This window comes from Athene cunicularia (assembly GCF_003259725.1).
Source record: "Athene cunicularia isolate RWA chromosome 4 unlocalized genomic scaffold, athCun1 chr4_part1, whole genome shotgun sequence".
NCBI lineage: Eukaryota > Metazoa > Chordata > Aves > Strigiformes > Strigidae > Athene > Athene cunicularia.
In genome coordinates, this window is record NW_020799098.1 from 29,748,582 (window position 1) to 29,769,317 (window position 20,736).

The 20,736-nt window shown below is 35.7% G+C and overlaps 1 protein-coding gene across 1 annotated transcript in view; it reads left to right on the plus strand.

The window, feature by feature from the left end:
* The window catches only part of EXOC1 (exocyst complex component 1), a 32,392-nt gene that overhangs the window by 83 nt on the left and 11,573 nt on the right, over window positions 1-20,736 (plus strand). Inside the window, exons 2-12 of the mRNA XM_026846981.1 lie at window positions 4,315-4,448; window positions 5,291-5,421; window positions 7,427-7,586; window positions 8,484-8,504; window positions 9,193-9,380; window positions 10,282-10,509; window positions 10,748-10,880; window positions 11,074-11,183; window positions 15,821-15,970; window positions 17,433-17,538; window positions 20,417-20,461. Of these exons, the coding sequence (XP_026702782.1) occupies window positions 4,325-4,448; window positions 5,291-5,421; window positions 7,427-7,586; window positions 8,484-8,504; window positions 9,193-9,380; window positions 10,282-10,509; window positions 10,748-10,880; window positions 11,074-11,183; window positions 15,821-15,970; window positions 17,433-17,538; window positions 20,417-20,461 (1,396 nt within the window). The 5' untranslated portion in view covers window positions 4,315-4,324. The remainder of the gene's footprint in view (window positions 1-4,314; window positions 4,449-5,290; window positions 5,422-7,426; window positions 7,587-8,483; window positions 8,505-9,192; window positions 9,381-10,281; window positions 10,510-10,747; window positions 10,881-11,073; window positions 11,184-15,820; window positions 15,971-17,432; window positions 17,539-20,416; window positions 20,462-20,736) is intronic.

A 20,736-nucleotide genomic window follows, 5' to 3' on the forward strand; every position in this document is an offset into this window, starting at 1 on the left:
GGGTTGGGGGTCTGCCGCTTCTTCCTCCGGGGGCCGGCCCCACCGGTCCCCCCGGGGCGGCTTGGCCGTGTCCGGGCCGCCGGGCTCGGTGTGGAGCGGTGGCGGGAGGGGGGCCCCGCGGCTGCGGCTGTCTCCTGCCGGCGGTTGCGCGGAGGGTTGTCTGCGGGGCCGTTTCTGCAGGGCTCGCAGGTGGGAGGCGGTGGGGCCGGTGCCAGAAGGGCCCTTGGGAGGCTGATGCTGCTGTAACTAGCTTCTGAGTTCTCCTGCTAAACGATTGGTCTTTTGATCGACTTTTGACTATGAACGGCCTTCCCGGGGACGTTACAGTTCTTATGTTTTAACCGGATGGGATGCAGAAGTAGCATGTCTTCCTGTTGGCACACTTAGAGAGGCTAAGCAGTGGTCACTGGGTAGCCTTACCAGATTGCTCGAATCTATTCCGTGTATTGCCTGGACAGGCGTCTGTGATGTGAGGTCTTTGATAGATCTCATGTAGCTGAGGCTTTGTCTGTGACATTACTGGAAAAAACACCAGTGCAGCAATGTCTAAAAAGACTGTGGAGTCTGGCGTGGTCTTCAGCTCACTTGAAGCATTTTTTTTAAGGAAACAGCTTTATCTCCAGCTCTTTAAGCTTAATTCTGTGTTCTTTGGGACAGCAGGATTCACATGTGAAGAGCTTACTGATGTGCTTGGTCCTGGCACATTGTGAAAGTTTTGGTGGCTGTGACTAAGGGGGCTGAGTTTGTAATAGAAGTTGGACTATATGTCAGAGAAAATCTTTGATCTTGTGTTTAATGTATTCTGTTTTATGTGAAAGGTGTATTCTGCACAACTTGGACAACTTGTGTTAGCACTGAAATGGGAGAGTCAGCAAGTTGCAGCAGTCTGAATGTGACTTCAAGCAGAAAGTCCTAAGTCAGGAAGGAAAGGGGATATTTTCTGAAGTGCAGCAGGTTGTCAGTGTCTTGTGTGTTTGTCACCTGCGGAAGAGTAACAGGAATGACAACATTTGATGCAATTTGGGAAACAAAAGATGGGCCCAGCATTTGATGAAAGGGAAAGAAAATTGTTAGTCAGAATCAATGGAGTTTTACATTGCCATAGGGGTGTTGTATAAATAGCATTTCTTTGGTTGCCCTGAGCTCTGTACAGTTGATGCTGCTGATCCCAGCTTGATATGTTTGCCCTTGTTTTCTCAAAGCCTTAGGTTACTAATCTTTATAACTGCCAGATTGCCTAAAATGAGGGATGTGGTGGTGGCCAGCTGAGCTGAGGCATAGTGGGACATAAGACTAAAAGGAAAGTCAGTGCCTTTTCTGTTTCAAACACTAAGAGAATGTTTTTGTCTCAGCTGTGTGTTTGCCAGAGCAAGCAACCCAGGCATCTCCAGGAGAAAAATCCAACCTAAAATTTATCTCCATATATCATCTCAGCATCAGGTGGTGTAGGATGTGACATATACTAATAATGCTTTTAATGCAACTGTGGCATTTGAAGGCACAAGTTCAGAGTAATATTGGAGCTTCCATATTTAAATAAAGACGTTGAAATGTGATCTTTTAAGTGTTACTCTTTTTAATCTACCTACAGTCTCTCTGTAGTGTGAGGAATGGTGAATATTGCTAGTTACTTAATTTTCTGGAGCTTGGTGAGGTTTTTTGTTTTTTGTTTTTTTTTAAATATGATTCATCTGTGCAATCTTGCGTATTGGGTGGTGGTGTCCCATTCCCCCACCCTACGCCCCCGATGTTCCAGAATCTGGTAGGAATGAGACCACACTTTGTTAGGGAGCCAGGTGATTATACTGAAATTTATCTTGGAAGTCTCTTTAAGACTTTGGTGACTTCCTTGGGATTTTCTTTTTGTTTGGTGTGTGGTTAATTTAATGTTGGTCTTATTTTACCTCTGCATATTATTCATCATAATTGAACATGCTAGAAGTACAAATGCTTTCCTCTATGTTGCAAACTTACTTGAAGGCATTACCAAAGAAAATCACAACTCTCTGTGAAAGTTTTTAAACAAACATGTTGTTAATGCATCCCCCAAATCTGAACAGCTTTCTCTTATAGCAGCTGGCTGCTGTTATTGCAGGGGTAAATCATTTGAAGGGAAACCCCACAGACTCAACCCCTCTCTCCTCCCAGTCTCACTCTACCTCCTTTTATGTCCTCTACCTCCTGAAAATCACCTGAAAACTGTTCCTAATGAGGAGAAAAACTAGAAAGCAAACTTTTGGGTGTTATTAGGAAAGTACTTTTACTGTTAATGGCAGATGCACCTCATTTATGCAATCTAATGGTCTGATCTGGTGTGCGACTAAGTCATTGACATTAAACTGTATCTGCCAGTGTACTGGAAGGTGTAAAGGGCAGTCCTTGATGGCCTGTACAATCTCCTGTGTTTGCTGTTACAGGCTATGAGAGTGAGTGTAATGTCTATTATCTTTCAGCAGAAGTCTGTCTTTTTAAGCATTTAGTTAGAGCAACAGGATTCAGGGTCAGGACTTGATTTCTGGAAAAAAAACCTCTGGATTTATTACCAAGTGTACATGCTTATTTTCTTTCTCTTCTTGAAATATCCTGTTACTCCCTTGCTAGATAAGAAATTTTGTAATTAAAGAAATGTTTCATTTCTGAGCTCCAATCTGTGCATCCAAGAAAAGGCAGCAAGCTAGTCAAACCTAATGGACTTATCTTGGTAAAACTGTGTTGTGGCCTTTTAAGATCTAGACAGCCTTGAAGTCAAACTTTCTTCTAGCTACAGAGATGCATTTCTTTATTCTGCATTACTATAACAATTGCCAGATTCTCATTTGAGGATAGAGAGGAAGAAGAACAGTCCGTTACATTTAACAGTATGTCGTAGCTGGCAAGAGCACTCAAACAGGTCTTTTTGCAAAACTTTAAACACAAACCCAATGCTGTGTTTCTGGAGGCTTGGAGACTTGTTGCCCTGGGTCTGTATCTGTCCCCATGGTTGTGTCTTCCAGGAGCTGTTCTAAGGAAGCTTTTATGAAAGAGACTTCAATATCCAGAAGATAAATCTGACTGAAGATTTCAGAAAGATTTATTAAATTCTATTACATGGGCCCTCTGCAGTGTCTTCTGTTTTTATTAATCATAAAAAGAAAGTAATTTCTGCTTCCTGGGTAAAGTTAGGTTATAAATATGGTGTCACTCATATGTTGTTAATAACTTTTTAGTAACTCTCCAGGAATTGGCAGTGATGAATTTGACAACAGATAACCACAACTAGTGTTCTTTACAGAGGTATCCTGGGAAAACTAGCACAGACTGGGTTGGGTTTGGTTGGTTGGTTTGGGGTTGTTTTTTTGCCACCAAATAGAATGTGGTGTATGTATTCTGCTTTAAGAAAGCTGTTTGAGCGTGATACTTGAGAATACTCTTGTAACGTGGGATCAAGTAATAATTTAGAATTTCTCTTACGATACCAAGGGAGGAGGCAGTGAGGAAGCATATAGGGACTGATCTTGAATCAGAATTATTTTTTTTTTCCCCCTGTTCTGGTGGAGAATTAGGATGTATATATGGTACACCAAGACTCAAATGTAATAATTTGTTAGTCTTGGAATAGTGACATTTGAGTGGTGGATTGAAAGATTGCTATGATGTACCGTATTCAGAATATATTCCAGAAATCTTCCTGCAAAGCAGGGAGCCAGACACAAATTTTCTCCCACTAAATGCAACATTATTTTCAATTTGGTTTGTCCGAGGTATAAACTTGATTTGGTGAAACAGTCCTGAAAATGCAATTGAAGGTTTCAGATGTATTTGAAGGATTCTGGACTTTAAGTTTCATTTAAGATCATCAATGTAGTGACTTTAGTTTCACATTCTCCATCCTGTCAAATTCTGTGGGGGTTTTTTTCTGTTCACCTGTCTTCACATGGATTTTTACTGGATCCGTGGCATTCATACCCATTCTAAAATTCCCATGCTTCATGAGGGAATCTTTTTTTCTGCATTCCCATTTCAACTTCTTTTGTTAATGCCTCATATTCCACTTTACTCCTAAAAAGATTTTTGTTCTTCATTGAATTAAGCAGAAGGATCATCCCAGTGTTGATAAATTACAATTGTCTAATTGAAGTAAGACAGCGAGTGAGCTTTATGTTGGACTTTTCCCTAAAGTGAGCTGGTCTTCTACCTAAATCATGCTTCTTAATTTATTAAGTTATCTGTAAAATTTAATTAAAAAAAACCTGTAGTTGCTCTAAGTGACTGGTTCTTTTTGTGTGTGCGTGTTAAATGTGCCTGAATGTATTACGACTTCTCAAAACCTTTCAGCTGAGAGAAAATGACTGCAATCAAGCATGCTTTACAGAGGGATATTTTCACTCCCAATGACGAACGCTTGTTGAGTATTGTGAATGTGTGCAAAGCAGGCAAAAAGAAGAGAAACTGCTTTTTGTGTGCCACAGGTATGTAGTAATTCCACACCATATTTCTTGTCTTCACTTCTGTATTTTTATTCCTTTACATTTGTGTTAGCTTTATTTACAATATTTAACCTTGCGCCACATAAAACGGATGCCTTCGATTTCTAATGAAGAAAATCAATTGTATCTTACACTTCCATTATTGCTTCTATTTCAAAAAGAAAAAAACAAACTGTACTTTTATTCCCAGATCACATTGTAATTTGAAATGAAAGAATCAAAATTATTTGCGTGGGCCTGCTGGACTTTTTAAGCAGGCTTTATATAGTGCTGAAAAGGGGATTTGGTAGGCACCTAGGGTGATCCGCCTAAATAAAATGTGATAGAGTACTGGGTAGAGCCCAAGGCAGGGGGCTCTGGAAAGGCACAGTAGCTGAACTGAATTCTAGTGCTCCTTTGACTTATTGTATATTAGATTGCCTCTCTTCAAAGAATTAGGCACTTTGGTTCACTCTGTCAATAAATTAGCTTGCTAGAATATTTTTTTCACAGAGAAATATCATAAAACATTTATTTTCTGACAACAATCTCCACTTAACTCTGTGTTTTGTCAGTTACGTGGCCATGGTCTGAGGTCCGCTGTATCAAAGAAATATCTGTAAATTTGGTTCATTAATTCACAAGCTGTGTAGAGATGTGTATCTGGTTGACAGACTTAAGCTGAACTGAACTGACACTGTGAATGAAAATGTTTCAAAGGGTGTCTTTTAATCAAATAATCATCATTAAGTCTCCCCCACAGAGAATTCATTTTGGAAGTTGAAGTAATGCAGAAACAAAGTAATTTGTGTATTTTGAAATGACTCTTTTACTTTGTTTAACAGTGACAACGGAACGGCCAGTGCAAGTAAATGTGGTAAAAGTGAAAAAATCTGACAAGGGAGATTTCTACAAAAGGCAGACAGCATGGGCACTTCGAGATCTTGCTGTTGTTGATGCCAAAGATGCTGTTAAAGTATGTGTAACTTTTGCTTTAGTGCTGGGCTCAGAACATCCTCTTGGTGCCAAGTTAGAGTTAACTTCCTTGATACTGACTTCTCTAAAGCTTAGACTGATAGCACATTAATTAGGAATTAGGATAATACATTCCTGAGCTGATTATACCTTCATTTTCTTCTGGCCTTTCCAAGAATATAACCCAGGAAAAAGGAGTAAGAGTGGTCTATATATGCTTCAATAGCAATATTCTGAGTATCTGTCCTGTTTACTGTAGTGATCTCAGTGACTGTAGAGTGCTTGTGCTAAGGACCAGTACTTTTTTGTTTCAAGTCTTAAGTAAATTTTCACTCCAAGCTTAGTTTTCTATTAAAAAAAAAAAAAAAAAAAGACCATCTTACTAATCACACTGAGCTACATGTAACTTTTTTTTTCTAGGACACTTAAAATATTCTTAGTGAGCAGTATATAATCTTGAAGGTGAGCTCTTAAAACTTGTTCTCCAAATCATGACATTGGCCATTTTTGTTAGAAAGTGGTGTTCTTTTCCACAGAACAACAAGAACAACTTATTTTTGACCATTTAAAGATGTACAAACAGACAGAGGTGAAAAATCTTCATCCTATGATGTCTGGTTTTATGTTCTGTTAACTGGTGATTTGGAAGAATAGTGCAGAAAACCATGAAGTTGAAAATTCTTTGCTTTCCCCCTCCTCAAGTGTAGGTTAAATATATTTTGTTATTTCAGTTATCCACATACTTGTTGGTTAGATTTAAGTTTTTTCCTTGCTGTTCCTAAATACCATGTTAAGAGAATTACTTCTTTCAGATTAAGGTTCTGTTTACAGTTATACTGTTTTTCAGGGCTTTTTTTTGCAAAACACAATGGAGTAGCTGTTTTCAGAAGTATGCTATAACGTATATATGACTCTAATGAGAGATTTTGAAATTTTCTTTCAAAAAATGTTGCATGCCAAACTCTCTTATTAAAGAAAATCAGAATTAAAGTTGATAGGTGCATCATATTTTTGTTACCAAATGTGTTTTGACACAGGCCTTCCCTGCCCTAGATATGTAACAGCTCAAGTTGTATGTAGTGATACTGTTTGTTTAGAAATGTATGGTAATTACATCTGTCAATATAAGCTACAGAAAAAAGCAGAACTGCTTTTATTGTGCTGTACAGGAAATACCATTTCCTGTCAAGTGTGGTTTCGTGTGCAGCCTGCTTCTACAGATAGTAGAGACTCTATAAGTAATAAGTAGCAACAATAGTAGCTTTTACAAACTATATATAAGTAAGAATTTAACATGTATCTGAAGTAGTATTTTTCATCAAAAGGAGGCTGGACCTTGTAAAAGGCTTGTAATATGATCTTTAAAACAGACTATTACTAGTTACAGTCCATACTGAGTTCATAAGCAGCTGTAGAAAGTAAAGCACTTTATTCAGTTATCAAAGTAATGTTCGCATCAGGCAATAAATCTAGTTAAAAATGCTTCTCTAGTAATTTTTTACCACTGCAATGCGAAATGGTCTTTTCTGTCCTGTTCAGTGCTATCACATACTACCCTAGCTATAAAATATATTAAATGCTCATAATTTTTTTCCATTGGCTATTCCCCTAAGTCTCCTTGAATTGTGTTGTATATGTTGTCAGTAATTCCAGCTGCCATAGTTTCAGAAGGCTAACACATGGCATCAGTCATTCTGAGGACTGTTTCAGGGCAGACCACAGTGTCAGATGTTTGTTGAAACTCTTACAGATCTCTGTATTATGTGTTATTGTTGCCTCATCAGGCTTGACAAAAGACTGTCTTCATAGAGTGGATTCTGGTTTTTCACTTTCAGTGTTTTAGCACCTTCATTAAGGTGTATCAGGGTGCCAGAGTTGATGTATCAGTTGGCATATGTGCAATGTCATTTTTATCCTGTCATCTCAATAATTAAATGTGTAAACAGTCTTTGCTGCTCAGAGAATCAGTTGACCGTTTAGCCTGTAACGTATCTCATCTTTTGCAGGAGAGTCCTGAATTTGACTTGCATTTTGACAAAGTGTACAAATGGGTTGCAAGCAGCACAGCAGAAAAGAACACCTTCATTTCATGTATCTGGAAACTCAATCAGAGATATCTTAGAAAGAAAATTGACTTTATTAATGTTAGTTCACAGCTTTTGGAAGGTAATTTTCTACCACTGTATGTTAAGTATAAAGTTTAATAATTATTGATGTAAAACAGAGAGACTAAAAAAAAATCCTAATCCTGATGGTTTTTCCTATTCAGTTTTATTCTTTTATATTTTCTAACTCTTCAGATAAGCAAGGTAACTAGATAACAGATTTTCTATTAGAAAACTGAGAACCAGAACAAAATAGTTTATTATTATTTAGAACTTCAATAACAAGCTTATTGTATTTCTAAGACATTCTGTTTCTTGAAAAGAATAAAATCTACCTGCAAGATGTGGTAAGTCTAAATGTATCACGAATCTGCTTTTGTTCCTATTTTCATTTCCTCGAATTAGAAACATGCTTTAAGAAGTGACACTTCAGTAGCATGTTAAAGTTTATATGAGGTTTTATATGATATTTGTTTGATAAACTGAAGCATGTGTTAAATTCTGCTGGACCCTATTACAGTTTATGTGACTGGTTGCTAACAAGGCTTTGTTTCTTATTTGCTTATGCTGTAGTAAATATTTTTACAGTCAAGTTCTCTTTTAATAGTTAAAATTTTTTGTTGAGTAAGCGTATCTCATGTTGAGTCTGAATAAGCATATCTCATGTTGAGTCTGAATAAGCATATCATGTTGAGTCTGTCAAAAGTGGTTAAATGTTAATTACTAGACAGGCTTGTGCAGAAGAATTTGAATTAGAAATGTAAAACAGGGAGGATAGCATTTTTGTATTTTGGTGTTGACTGAAATTTGTTTTTAACCAACATCTAACTTTTCAAGTTTGTGCAATGTTAAAACATTCAAACATTGTCACTTAAAAATACACACACTGTTCATGCTCTGTCTAGCTAACATTCTCTGCTTCCTTTCCTCTGCTTTTCCATACCTTTTAATTCTTCAGAACTACCTAAAGTTGCAGAAGGTGCGTAACACCTTTTTCCTTTATTTTGCTTTATAAGCAATTTGACTTAAATAATATGCTTTTTCTTTTTTTCTTTTTTTTTTTTTTTTTTTTTGTAATAGTGGTTTGGATAGCTTTTCAAGTTGCTAGAGATGAGAGATGTTTCGAATGTCCTAAATGCTTTGTAGCTGGACTATGTTAAAGTTCTGTAAATTGTTTGTTAGCCTTTGAATCGGTTGTTGAATTAAGTAAGTACTGCTGTGAGAAATCATAGTTCATGAAAACATTGTTATATAACTTTCACTTACCTCAGTACTGATTCTCCTGCTGCAAAACTTGTCTTGAGCATCAAGATCTTCTGCTAACAAGTCTAGCATAATACTGTAATATATTCTGATGGTGATTACCAGTGTGAGAGGTGAATAAACCAAGATGGTACGTCCCTTTGTATGTGCAGTAAAGGAAGGTGGCTATTTGTATTTAGCTTATGTTGCGTAATTTGGAAAACATCACTGTTGAGAACCAGTTCTGGAAATCTTAATGAAGCCCATGGAAGACTGAGACTTTAAAAAAAAAGTGTATGTAGGTAGTAGGTGCTTGTTATGAAAGTTGTATAATTGGTTCATTTACTGAACATACTTAAGTACTCTCAAAATGCTTGTGACTTTCTGCACTTGATAACATGTTTTCTTTCCCTTGTCTACATAAGAATCTGTTCCAAGTGGAGAGAATCAAAGTGTAGCAGGAGGCGATGAAGAAGCTGTCGATGAATACCAGGAGTTAAACGCAAGAGAGGAACAGGATATTGAAATAATGATGGAAGGGTGTGAATATGCTATTTCTAATGCTGAAGCCTTTGCAGAGAAGTTGTCAAGAGAGCTACAAGTGCTAGATGGGGTAAACATTTCTTCTAATGTACAGTGTGTTACCATGTGTAATTGTTTTCATTGATACCGTGTAGTGTTCTTTGAAAAGATAGCTAACACGTTCTGCCTCAATTTAAATGTAAATATATATCGGCTCCTAAGCAGAGCTACATCCTGTCTATTACCAGATTTTAAAGACTTCAGTTTTGCTCTTTATCTTTCAGACCTTCTGGGGTGAGTCTCAGGCTTTCAAAGAAGGAGTTGAGAAGAAAAAAGGGAGGCATTCTGCATATACCTTTCTTGAAGGCAAGGGTGCAAGGAGAGAGAGGGTAGACATACATGTTTATGTCCATGGATGTGAGCTCTTATGCCTCAAGTACTACTCTTGGTGTAATTAGGAAACTGGTTTAGTATGATAACATTGCAGTATTCAGCTGTCTGTAACAGTACCAGATTGTTTGCCATTTTGATTTTTTAAACCACACAACACTCTAGAGGTAACTTAGAAAACTTTAAGGAGATGCAGGGGATACAGTCTTGAGGGAACAGTCAATAACTTCCTCACATTTTCAAGTTCTGTGTTTTTGTTATATTTGAAAATGGCTGTTCTAGAGATAGTTGATCTTTCAACAGAAAATGTGACCTTATCAGCGAAGTTGGATTTTTGGAACTACAAATGTTTCAGTATAGTAGAGATTACTGTTTGGGTTTTTTTTTTTGTACAGATTGATAACTTAAATTCTAAGAACTTAAGCAAGGTTTTGGTTTTCTATCTTTTCTTTATGTACAAGGTACAAGGTTATATTGTTTTGTTGATTTCATCAGGAGTTTTGGAAAGTGTTTATTTGACAGTAATAGAGACAGAAGGAGATATCAGAATGCTTTTGAGATACAAAAATGTCTCCTAAAATGTTGTGACTTATTTTGCACAGGCAAATATCCAATCAATTATGGCCTCGGAGAAACAGGTGAATATCTTGATGAAGTTGCTGGATGAAGCTCTAAAGGAAGTTGACCAAATTGAGCTAAAGCTGAGCAGTTATGAAGAAATGCTTCAGAGTGTAAAAGAGCAAATGGACCAAATTTCAGAAAGCAACCACCTAATCCATCTCAGCAACACAAATAATGTGAAACTGCTGTCGGAGATAGAGTTCTTAGTGGTAAGCATTTTTATTGGTTACTGTGGTTGTTCACATCAGGTATAAAATTCTTTTAGGTTGCTACCCTTTTTAGCAACTATATTTGAGATTCATTTAAAGTGAGTTTATTTTTCTGTTTTATTATTGCTCTAACTTCAGTAAGTTTCTGTAATGATGGAATTGTATTTATTGTCAGTTCATCAGCATAACAAACTAACCTGCTTCTGGTTTATGTACAGTAATATCCATTCTTTTGTAGAATCACATGGATTTAGCTAAAGGTCATATAAAGGCCCTTCAGGAAGGAGATCTGACATCTTCTCGAGGCATTGAGGCCTGCACTAATGCAGCAGATGCCCTTCTGCAGTGTATGAATGTAGCTCTTCGTCCAGGTAATGTTTTTGTTAGACTACAGTCTAACATACCAAATTTATTAGGGTAGTGCCTATATTGTATATGCCTTTCCAATTAATCTCACATTTTGTTTCTGTAAATTGAGGGAATTGTGACCTGTGCTCGTCTTGGTTCCCTCATACAATGTATTACTATATATTTTGTACTCTGTGAAGTTCTTTTTGGTTTTAGGACATGATATGCTTCATGCAGTGAAACAACAACAGCAGCGGTTTAGTGACTTGCGTGAGCAATTTGCACGGAGACTCGCCAGTCATTTGAACAGTGTATTTGTTCAGCAGGTATTACTTCTTACTATTCTATATGAAATTTTCAGTCACAAACTTTTCCTGAGAAGAAAACCAAATCCCCTAAAACTGAACATGTTCTATGATGTAATCAGTAAATGAATGGACTGCTAGAGGAACTTAAGGCAGAGATATTACTAAGCATACCAAACTGTAGTTGCCTTTTTCTTGTATTTAAAAAAATATCTCCTTTTAGTGGGTTTGTTATCTGAATTAAACACATCCTGTGATATATAAGGATTAATTTTAATTGTAAAGCTTGATTAATTGAGAGGAAAAAGCACTGACTTTTTTTTAAGGGAGTCAGAGGCTGAGAATATTAGAATTCTGAACTTCAAAGGCCACAAAAAAAATAAACCCCAAAGTAAAATGTCTAAACCTTTATTTTTGAGTCTTAACTTGAAATACTCAGAAATCACTGTCCTGACACTTGTTTCCTAAAGGCTGAATGTCTTTTTCAGCATCAGTTTTTTAATTTCTGTATTTTTTTATCTCCAATTAGTTTACTCAGACTCTCCTTCAACTCTGTAACAGGTCCTACTATCTTTCAGTTCCAGTGAGTACATCATGTTTGATACAGGCTTTTTCTAACTATTTTTTTTGAGCTTGACTTACCCAACTAGCAGCTGCATCTTCGGTTTTACAAAAAGAAATTTGTCTTTACCAATTGCAGAGCATCTGACTTATGCCCCTTCTCACTTCCGTTATTTTTATCAGCCCTCAGGCTGTTTATCTGTTTGTGAGCTAACATTCATCTGATCTCCAGAAATTGCTAAGAGACAGATTGAGGTGTATGGAGGGTAGAATATTTTCAGGAAACTGTATATATGTACAACTGTACAGATAGTGCAGTTGTGTGAAATTGTAGTTTTATAAATAAAAAATTATGGTTTTATACATATTAATGCAGTCAAAGTTTTAGAAGTTCTAGTTTTTATGTATTAGACTGCATGCAGAAAATGCAATAGAGTTATGCTGGACAGTTGTATAGAAACTTGCATTTGGGAACACCTGCCTGGCTTTTTATGACACACTTTGCAGAAAAATTCAGTTCTACAACATGTTATTTTTTGTGTCTGTAGCTTCTGTTCTTAAGAAGGTATGTTTCTCCCGTTACTTTCCGTACTTTGAAAAACTGAGCACAGACACCGTGTCGTGGCCTCTAAATGAGCAAGTAGAGGCTATGTTGTACAAGTCCTGTATAAATTCATTCACAAAGTTTGAATGTTGGACTTGTCTGAAAAAACAACCACTTTCAGAATGCCTCTTCTGTTCAATTCTGAAGATTTTATTTTAAAAAATGCTAAGAGATTAGTATTGCTATATGATACGATGTATATTAATTAGATGAGACTTTTCAGTGCTATTGAGAATGCTATTATCAATTTGCAATTTAAAATTTTTTTTTTAAATTGTAGTACTAATAGAGGCCTCACATAGTTTTTCATATAAATCTGCCCTCTGAAAATTTTTAGCCTGCTGTTACCTGTGGGGTATTAATCACCAGATAAAAAATATGACCTCGCTGTAAGGTTAAGCAGGAGGAGTTCATTAACTGCAAGAGATGAGCCTCTGCAAAGCCTTTTCCCTTGTTGTAAAAGGAAAAAAAGGTTCTATACTTTTTATTTGAGGTACGGATTCAAGTGTTGGAGGTATAACAGATTTTTTGTGTTCTTTTACTAAAATGACCCAGTTTTGTTAGTCTGATGAATAGAATATAGCAATTTATCAGTCCCATGTTTTGAAAAGTTGACTGGAATACTTTGTTACCTTTAAGATCTGAAGAGTTGCATTATTTGTTTAGAATGCATCCTTAAAAAATAGATTGAAGCATGTAAAAAAAAAAAATTGCAAATGAAAACATGATGACTAGGCAGCTGCTAATACAAGCAAGACATATTCTGTTTCAGAACTTATTAGATATCAGTGCAACTTTGGTTTTCCATTTTGGCCTAAATATATTATCCTGGAAATGTGAAATTGTTCTTTATCTTTAAAAGCAAACAACCCCAATGCTGTGATTCAGACTACTGTTGTAAGTTATTAAGATGCTTCATCTCGTTTACATAATGAGAATAAATCATTTATGTTTTAAACAGAAACGCAGCTTTGGATTGCCATTCACTGCAGTGTTAAAAACTGTTTGCAGTAACATTACTAACAGTTAATGTAGTTGTCTTTATTGTGTCCTAATAATATTTGATTCACCTTACTCTGTGTCTATAACTTTAAAGATTTTTTTTTTTTTGAAACAACTGTGTTCAGCATTCAATTACAGCTCAACCCTGGGTGTTCTGACTTTGAAATACAAATAATTTGAAGCTTTGAAACTATGAAGTAGTTGAATAACAAACTTGCGTATCATTTGGTAGCAGTTGGTATGAATGTATGTGTAGTGAGAGGAAGCCTGTTAATTAGATGGAGGAGGTACGCCTAGAAGCTCCATAATGTTTTGGGACAGACTTGAGCAGGACATAATTTAGGACAACCAGAATGATTAGTCCTGTGGGAAAGTTGCCTTGGAGAGAGAAATTTATCTTGGGAGGGGATTTGTCATCTAGCTTTACGAAGAATGCAACTACTAAGCAAAAATAAATAGTTGCATGTAACAAAGGAACAGGAATAAAACTGGTATATGAAAGAAGCAATAAAAACTTGGATAGCTGAGTGTTTCCTAGCAGTAATATGAACTAGCCTTTGGACTGTCTTAGTTGAAGAAAGCTGTGAAAGCCACCAGGTAAATTATCTTAAAACTATAATAAACTTGAACGTGACGATGCATGCTGTGGGAATGTTGCACAACAGGGAGTAGGAGAGAGAACCATAAATGGTTTTCTTTATCTAGTTTTTATAAAAGCATATCAAAGATCTGTTTGAAAGTATTTGCTATATGCATGCTCAGAAGTACACACAGTATGAGCGTGACCTCAGTAATTGCATCAGCAGCTATGTGGCTAATGCTGGCTGGATTACAATTCCAAATTATGTATTGCAATAATTACAAAGTTAACTTTTTGTTGGAGTCAGAGTACAAGACTGTTTTTAGAAGGGATTATAGTGTGACTCTTCCCCAATGTCTGTGAGAATAAATTAATGAAGTTGTCTAGGACTTGATTGGGCCCATTTGTGTCTCAGTTTATGTAGTTAAGAGAACAATACTCAAAGTAAATGCATGATCATGCTGGATACAAAACAGGAGTTCAGCTTATTCAGAAGCTGGCATGTTGGCACTGCATTACTTAGTAAGGGTTAGTCTCTTATAAATAATATAAAAACTCCTATCTTCATTTATTTAAAACAAAAATCTGTGAATATACTGTGGAAGGCTTTTGGGCTTTTTTAACTGAAGACTTGAACTGATTAGTACCCAATATAATAGAGAAGGGTGAGCCAGTGTTGTTTTAGTTTAGACTCTGTGGTCCAAACTGGCTCTGTTCCAACTTAAAGACATGCAAAGGTAGTTTTTAAACTGTATAGTTTATATTCTGCCAGCTTGTCATATCCAAGACAGAGCTGTCCAGGAATGCTTCCCCTGTCAGGGACTGACATTGACTGACCTGCATCAGCCACCCGCATGTTATGCCACAGGAATTGGAGACCAATTAGGACAATCTTTCTGTATTGCCATGGCACAGGCTCTACTTAAGATTAAATTCTGTTGCTGTATTTATTGCAAGCTTGGTAGAAAAGACTTTACAGAAAATAATTACAGCCATTTTGAAATTAAGTCCTCTCCTCCCTTCCATTACCCCAGGGCTAATGGTTGTGTGTTCTGCTATGTGGCTGAACTGTGGTGTTACCTTGCTTCCCAATTGCCCAGGAAGCCTATGAGTTCAAGCAAGTGAAAGCTTAAAAAAGCTAAATCATATATTGTTCAAGCCATATGATATGATCTTATCACCTTAAAAAATAGTGTGTTTTTCAGGAGATAAGCCAGAGAAAAGTAGGAGTGTGAAATTAATAGCTTGCTGTTAAATGGATTGGTTTATGCTGCAAGTTGTAAACTCTTTAGTAAATGTTTACTGAAAGTTTGTGTCTACATTTGTGTGGAGGGAGAGAGAATGTGTGTGAACTGATGTTTTTAAGTCTTGATCAAGGCTTGACCAAAGCAGTCTAAAGTAGCTTGAATTGGAGCAGGCTTTCAGAGGTGTAGCGTAAAGGTTATTAACACCTAGGCCACCCATTGACTGGGGACTTGAAATGTCTTACAGTATATGGGGAGAACATCTTTAAAAGAAGCAGCGATGGTGGTTTTTTTTTTTTTAGAGAAATAATGTAATAGTATCTTAGAATTTTTCAGAAACAAATGAATACTTGGCATTAAATCTTCACTCAGTTATATTTCACATTCTGATGCAAAAAAATGCCATTTTGACTCACCCTGGAGGCAAAGTGGTAACCAAGAACCTTATAATGGACAAGCTTACTAAGATGCATTACCTGCCACAATATGGTATCTCAGTGTCTGTATTGTTAGGTGTCTTTTCAATCCATATGTAGACTTTGTTTCTATGAAACGTTTTTTGATGCTTTTCTGTGTGTCTGAATGGGATGCTTGTTAAGTTTTTCAGCAGCTTCTAGTACATCTGTATAATGCTTCCAGATTTACTTTAATATTTTCTTTTATTAAGGGTCACGATCAGAGTTCTACTCTTGCTCAGCACTCTGTTGAATTGACATTACCCAATCACCATCCATTTCACAGAGATTTACTTCGATATGCTAAACTGATGGAGTGGCTCAAGAACACAGATTATGGAAAATACGAAGGGCTAACAAAGGTATGTGAAGTGTTCGAATGATCCTAGAGAATGTACATAATGTGTTATTTTTGAGAGTCAAAAGAATTGCCTGTGTGTATATGCATGTTCTTTTAACATCCCTTTATATTAAATTTAATTCACTGCTTCTCTGTTCTTATTCCTTTTTGGAATAAGAAACTTTATTTTTTGGTATTTGTGATGCCCTGTTTTGTGTTTTTTTTTCCTCCAAGATTCTATGTTTCTGTTCTGAAGTACCATAAGATACTAATATTTATGTAAAACAAGTTTGCAATTTTACAGTTTAGTAAGCTATTTTAATGTTGATGTGCTTATTGCCTGTGTCAATCTTTATTTCAGCAGATCTTTATTTCACTTGAGAATCTCAAATTTCAGAGGTCTCTTGTAAAGTAGATTAAATGGAAACCTTTTGGCTTTGTGTGTGTATATATATATGTATGTATGTATATATATATATATATGTATGTGTGTATATATATATATAACTTCCTTGTTTAAAACTGACATGGAATGAAAAAAATATTGCAGAAGTATAGAAAATGATTAGATAGAAGTCAAGAGAAAGTTAGTCCTTGCAGAACAAGTTTTCTTTTATTGAAATACTGTAATTCTTAAAAACTCAAACATGTAAGATTTAAATTATACTCTTAAAATGGCTTTGAAATAGTTGTTCTTTTGCCTTCAGTGTAAGGCAAATGGTCAATGAATGGTTGACATCTTCATGCTCTTCTAATAAATTGAGAGACATATTTATGTATTGTGTGCTAAGTTACAACATTTTGAAGAACATAGCAAAAAAATCTTGGGTGATCTTTGTAGTAAATAAAATATTATTACAACCTTTGTACTAAAAATCTAAACAAACCAGATAATCTTAAAACTTATTATTTCAGTTGTGCCTCTTTTTAAAATCTGAGTTTAGTTTTGGCAGTGTTGCAAATAAATTATTTTGGGACTGATTGAACTTTAAGTAGGCACACAGAGTTTGTGCCTCCCAGAATTTTTGTTTTTTTCTTTTCCTTCTGAGAATAGTAATAAAGGAGGTCACATAGTCAGGAAGATGTGTAGGAATGGCATCCAGTTTGCTTTGGTTTGGCCATAGTAAGAGTCTAGTGAAAGAGGCTACAGAGAATGGTGCTGAATTCTCTACATTCTACCCTTGAATTGAATTACATAATGCTCTACTACTATTTGTATGCACCACATTTTGCATATCTTCTCTTATGGAGGACAAGTAGCAGTTTATGATTACTCAATGAATTTGCTAGGAAAATGAATATAACCTACTTAAATATCATGTATGTATTTTTGTGCATGCTACATAAATCTCTCTCTATATAGTTCAAAACAGTTTGTTATTTAGTAGAACTTACGTACTTGCTAGGTTTTAAGAGCTATTTAACTTTAATAGAACAAAGGCAGTATGTATACCTGTTAACTAACTTTACATTTCTCTTTAAAGAATTATATGGATTATTTATCACGACTATATGAAAGGGAAATAAAAGAGTTCTTTGAAGTTGCCAAGATCAAGATGACTGGCACAACCAGGGAAGGAAAAAAGTTTGGTAAGCTTCTAGGAGGCACATATCTTGCTTTGAATCTTATTATTTCCTTATAAAATCCTCACTACAACACCTATGCCCAACTTTGTAATGGTGTGAAATTGTTTACTTTTGGTATGGTAGAAGAAGTTGGATAAAAAATATCATTGGTAAAACCTGTGACTTCCATAAGGCCAAAGTAGCACAAGTGAAATCTTTTCAAATTAGTCAGGATAGAAAGATAAAATATTTTTATTTCTCAGATTTTTAAATCTGAATTCACTTTTCAACAGACTACCAACCATATTTTTATTACTTGAACTATCTCACTTTTACTGAAACTTGTTTGAAAAATCAATTCTTATATTTAAAGAAGGCTTGGGCAGCGTGTGTGTGTTGCTTCTGCTACTATTTCTGCATTTGGATGGATTTTGAAGAAGCTAGTTTTAATGCTAATTCTGCATAACGAAACTTATGTATTTCATTGTGCTTTCAGTGGATTTTACCTATGTAGTCTGAGATTAGAAATCATGCTTTATTATAGGCATTTCCATTTAAGGGAATATGTATTCCTACTAGGATTAAATATTCTAGTGTGAGTATGGAAATGAAGCTTTTAAAAAAATAACCTGAATACTTAAAAGGCAATAGTGACATAGGTGTATTTATAGATTGGCTATTCTACATTTTAAAGTGCCCTGTTTCAAAACTTGTTTAAGACATTTATATTTGCCACAGTTCACCAGTTTCCAAATTTGAATTCAGAAATTATGTGCAGCTTTAACTAATAAGTTCTGTCAAGCCTATTTTGGGTCCTGATCTTCTGCTTTGAAGTTTGATGGTAGAGAATAGAAAAAAGTAATGAAAGGAAAAAGCAGAAGAATGGTGAGGCTTGATTGAGGGAGGGGGAAGCCAGAAAGATAAGTCTGGGCAAGCTGTTGGACATGGAGAGCAAATGGTGCCACATAATGTGTCATGGTCAGAACAATTAAATTCATAAATCTTGAAAAACTATCTTACTGCAAGAAAAAAACTTTAACCTAATATACATTGATTTCTAAAACATTCTAAACACTTTTATCTTGGCACTTCTGTGATCTCTGTTTGTGAGGAGACAGTTTTTGTAGCAATTTCCTAACTTCTATAAATGTTATGGAGTGATCAGGCATTTTGGAGAAAGAGGTCCTTCAGTTCATCTGCATAAGAGCTGCACCTTGAGAAGGCTTCTGTCGAGTGTGCACATGTATTTATTTTGTAACAGCTTATAATGGTGTGTAATTTCAAAGGCTTCTATGTTGAAGGTCGTAGTTTTACTATTACTAGTTGCACATTAATTCAAAATACATCACTTCTTAATAGTAATATTATTTAAAGAATAGTGTAGTTGCATAATGCTCCCATTGTACTTGGACACTAAAGATGACCTGTTTTCAAGCTGTGTTGGTGTGTGTTCTTGCCTTTTTTTTTGTGCTTTGGGAATAGCACTGCTATTTGAATGCCTCAAACGCAGAGGGGATGCTGGGAGAATTCTGGCATTCTGTGCTACTGCGAGGTTCTTTGTCTGCATTTTTATGGCAAAAAAAAAATCTGGGTTGTGAGCATTCACACTTGTCTTAAGTAGTCTTTTTTTTTTTTTTTTTTTTTTCCTTCTTTTCTGATGAAGCCAAGACTTTGATACTTAAATACCATAAAATCAATGTGGGAAAGAGTGCTACTACTGTCATATGCTTATATGTGGCTTCTCAAAAGCCACTATGTCTCTGATTGTCCAGGGCCTGATCTTTGCCTGTAGTTCTTTACATTCTGTAATTCGGTCCCACGCATTTGGAAATTGAGGATGATGAAGTGGTGGGACCAATGCATGACAGATGCATATGTCAAATGTATCAGGCCTAAAATTTATTATTCAAAAACTGCCCCAAGATCTAAAAACTAGGCTGGAATTAAATTCAAGTTTGACATTACAGTTGTCAGTAGTGTTGCCTACTTGAGAACATCTGGTATTTAAGACATGTTTGTGGCATTTAGAAGTATTTACTCATTCTATTACAGTAGGTTCTGCTTGTCTGCTCCATTTTGGGGGGCTTGTAGCATCCATCCTCATCAAGATCTTCTTAATACCACATATTGCTTTTAGTGTATGTATGCAAATGCCTTTTACTGGTTAGGGATTCTCTATGCAAATGCCCATTTACTCTAAATTTCATACTTGTCCACTTGAGGCAACTGTTTTATTCTGTAAAAAGCAGGAAAAATAAAACCAAAAACTTGTAAATTTTTTTACTGTATACTTATTGTTTTCATCCTCTCCAAATTTGCAGTCATCAATTTTTGGTGCAGCATGAATACAAAAGATGTATTCTCTATGTAAACATCCTGATTTGCAAACAACAGAAAAGGTTAGCCAGTCTTACTGTTGATATGAATGATTTTACAGTATTGGTGTGTTTTTTTTAAACTGAAGACATGGACAATATCTCTGACTCAGTACTAAATTACATAAGTAAATTTAAATTTCTTTATGTCTATTATTGATATGATGATTGAGCTTGAAAACTGAGTCTTTTGCAGTATTAACTCTGACAAATAAAACCTTAATTTAATGGACTTCTCAATTTTGGAGAACTTAAATATGTGTTATGAAAATTGTTCTTTGAACACACTATACAAGAAAAAGCAAAGTTTAATACCTAGAAACTTAACTCTTTTTTCTATGTAGCTTAGATACTGAATTTCTAGAATAGTACCTCTCCAACTAAATGTGTTTGCAATGTAGTTACTTGCTGCTTATGTTCTCCGCATGTTTCTTTCCAGTTAGAGCTTAACTTGCATCTTGTGCATGGTTTGTGCAAACTGCATTTTAACTTGTCTTTGTCTTTGCTTGCAACCTAATCCATCCCAGCTACACTGCCTCGAAAAGAAAGTGCTGTCAAACAGGAAACTGAGAGTGAGTATAACTAGTTGCATTAGTTGGTATTGTCAATGCATGTGTGTCAATGTAAAGATGTAGTGCTTCATCATGGAAAATCTACCTAACACTGAAGGACTCCATTCAGAATGAAATAAGCATTAGCAGAATCATTGTTTTTGCAAGGCAAAAATGAAGCACGGCTAAAATGGCCCAGCATAAAAGTTGAGAAGGTTTACAGGTAAAGGCAACATCTTTTGGTTTTCCTATGCTGCTGGTTGATCCAAAAAAAAAATATTTGTACTACCTTAGAG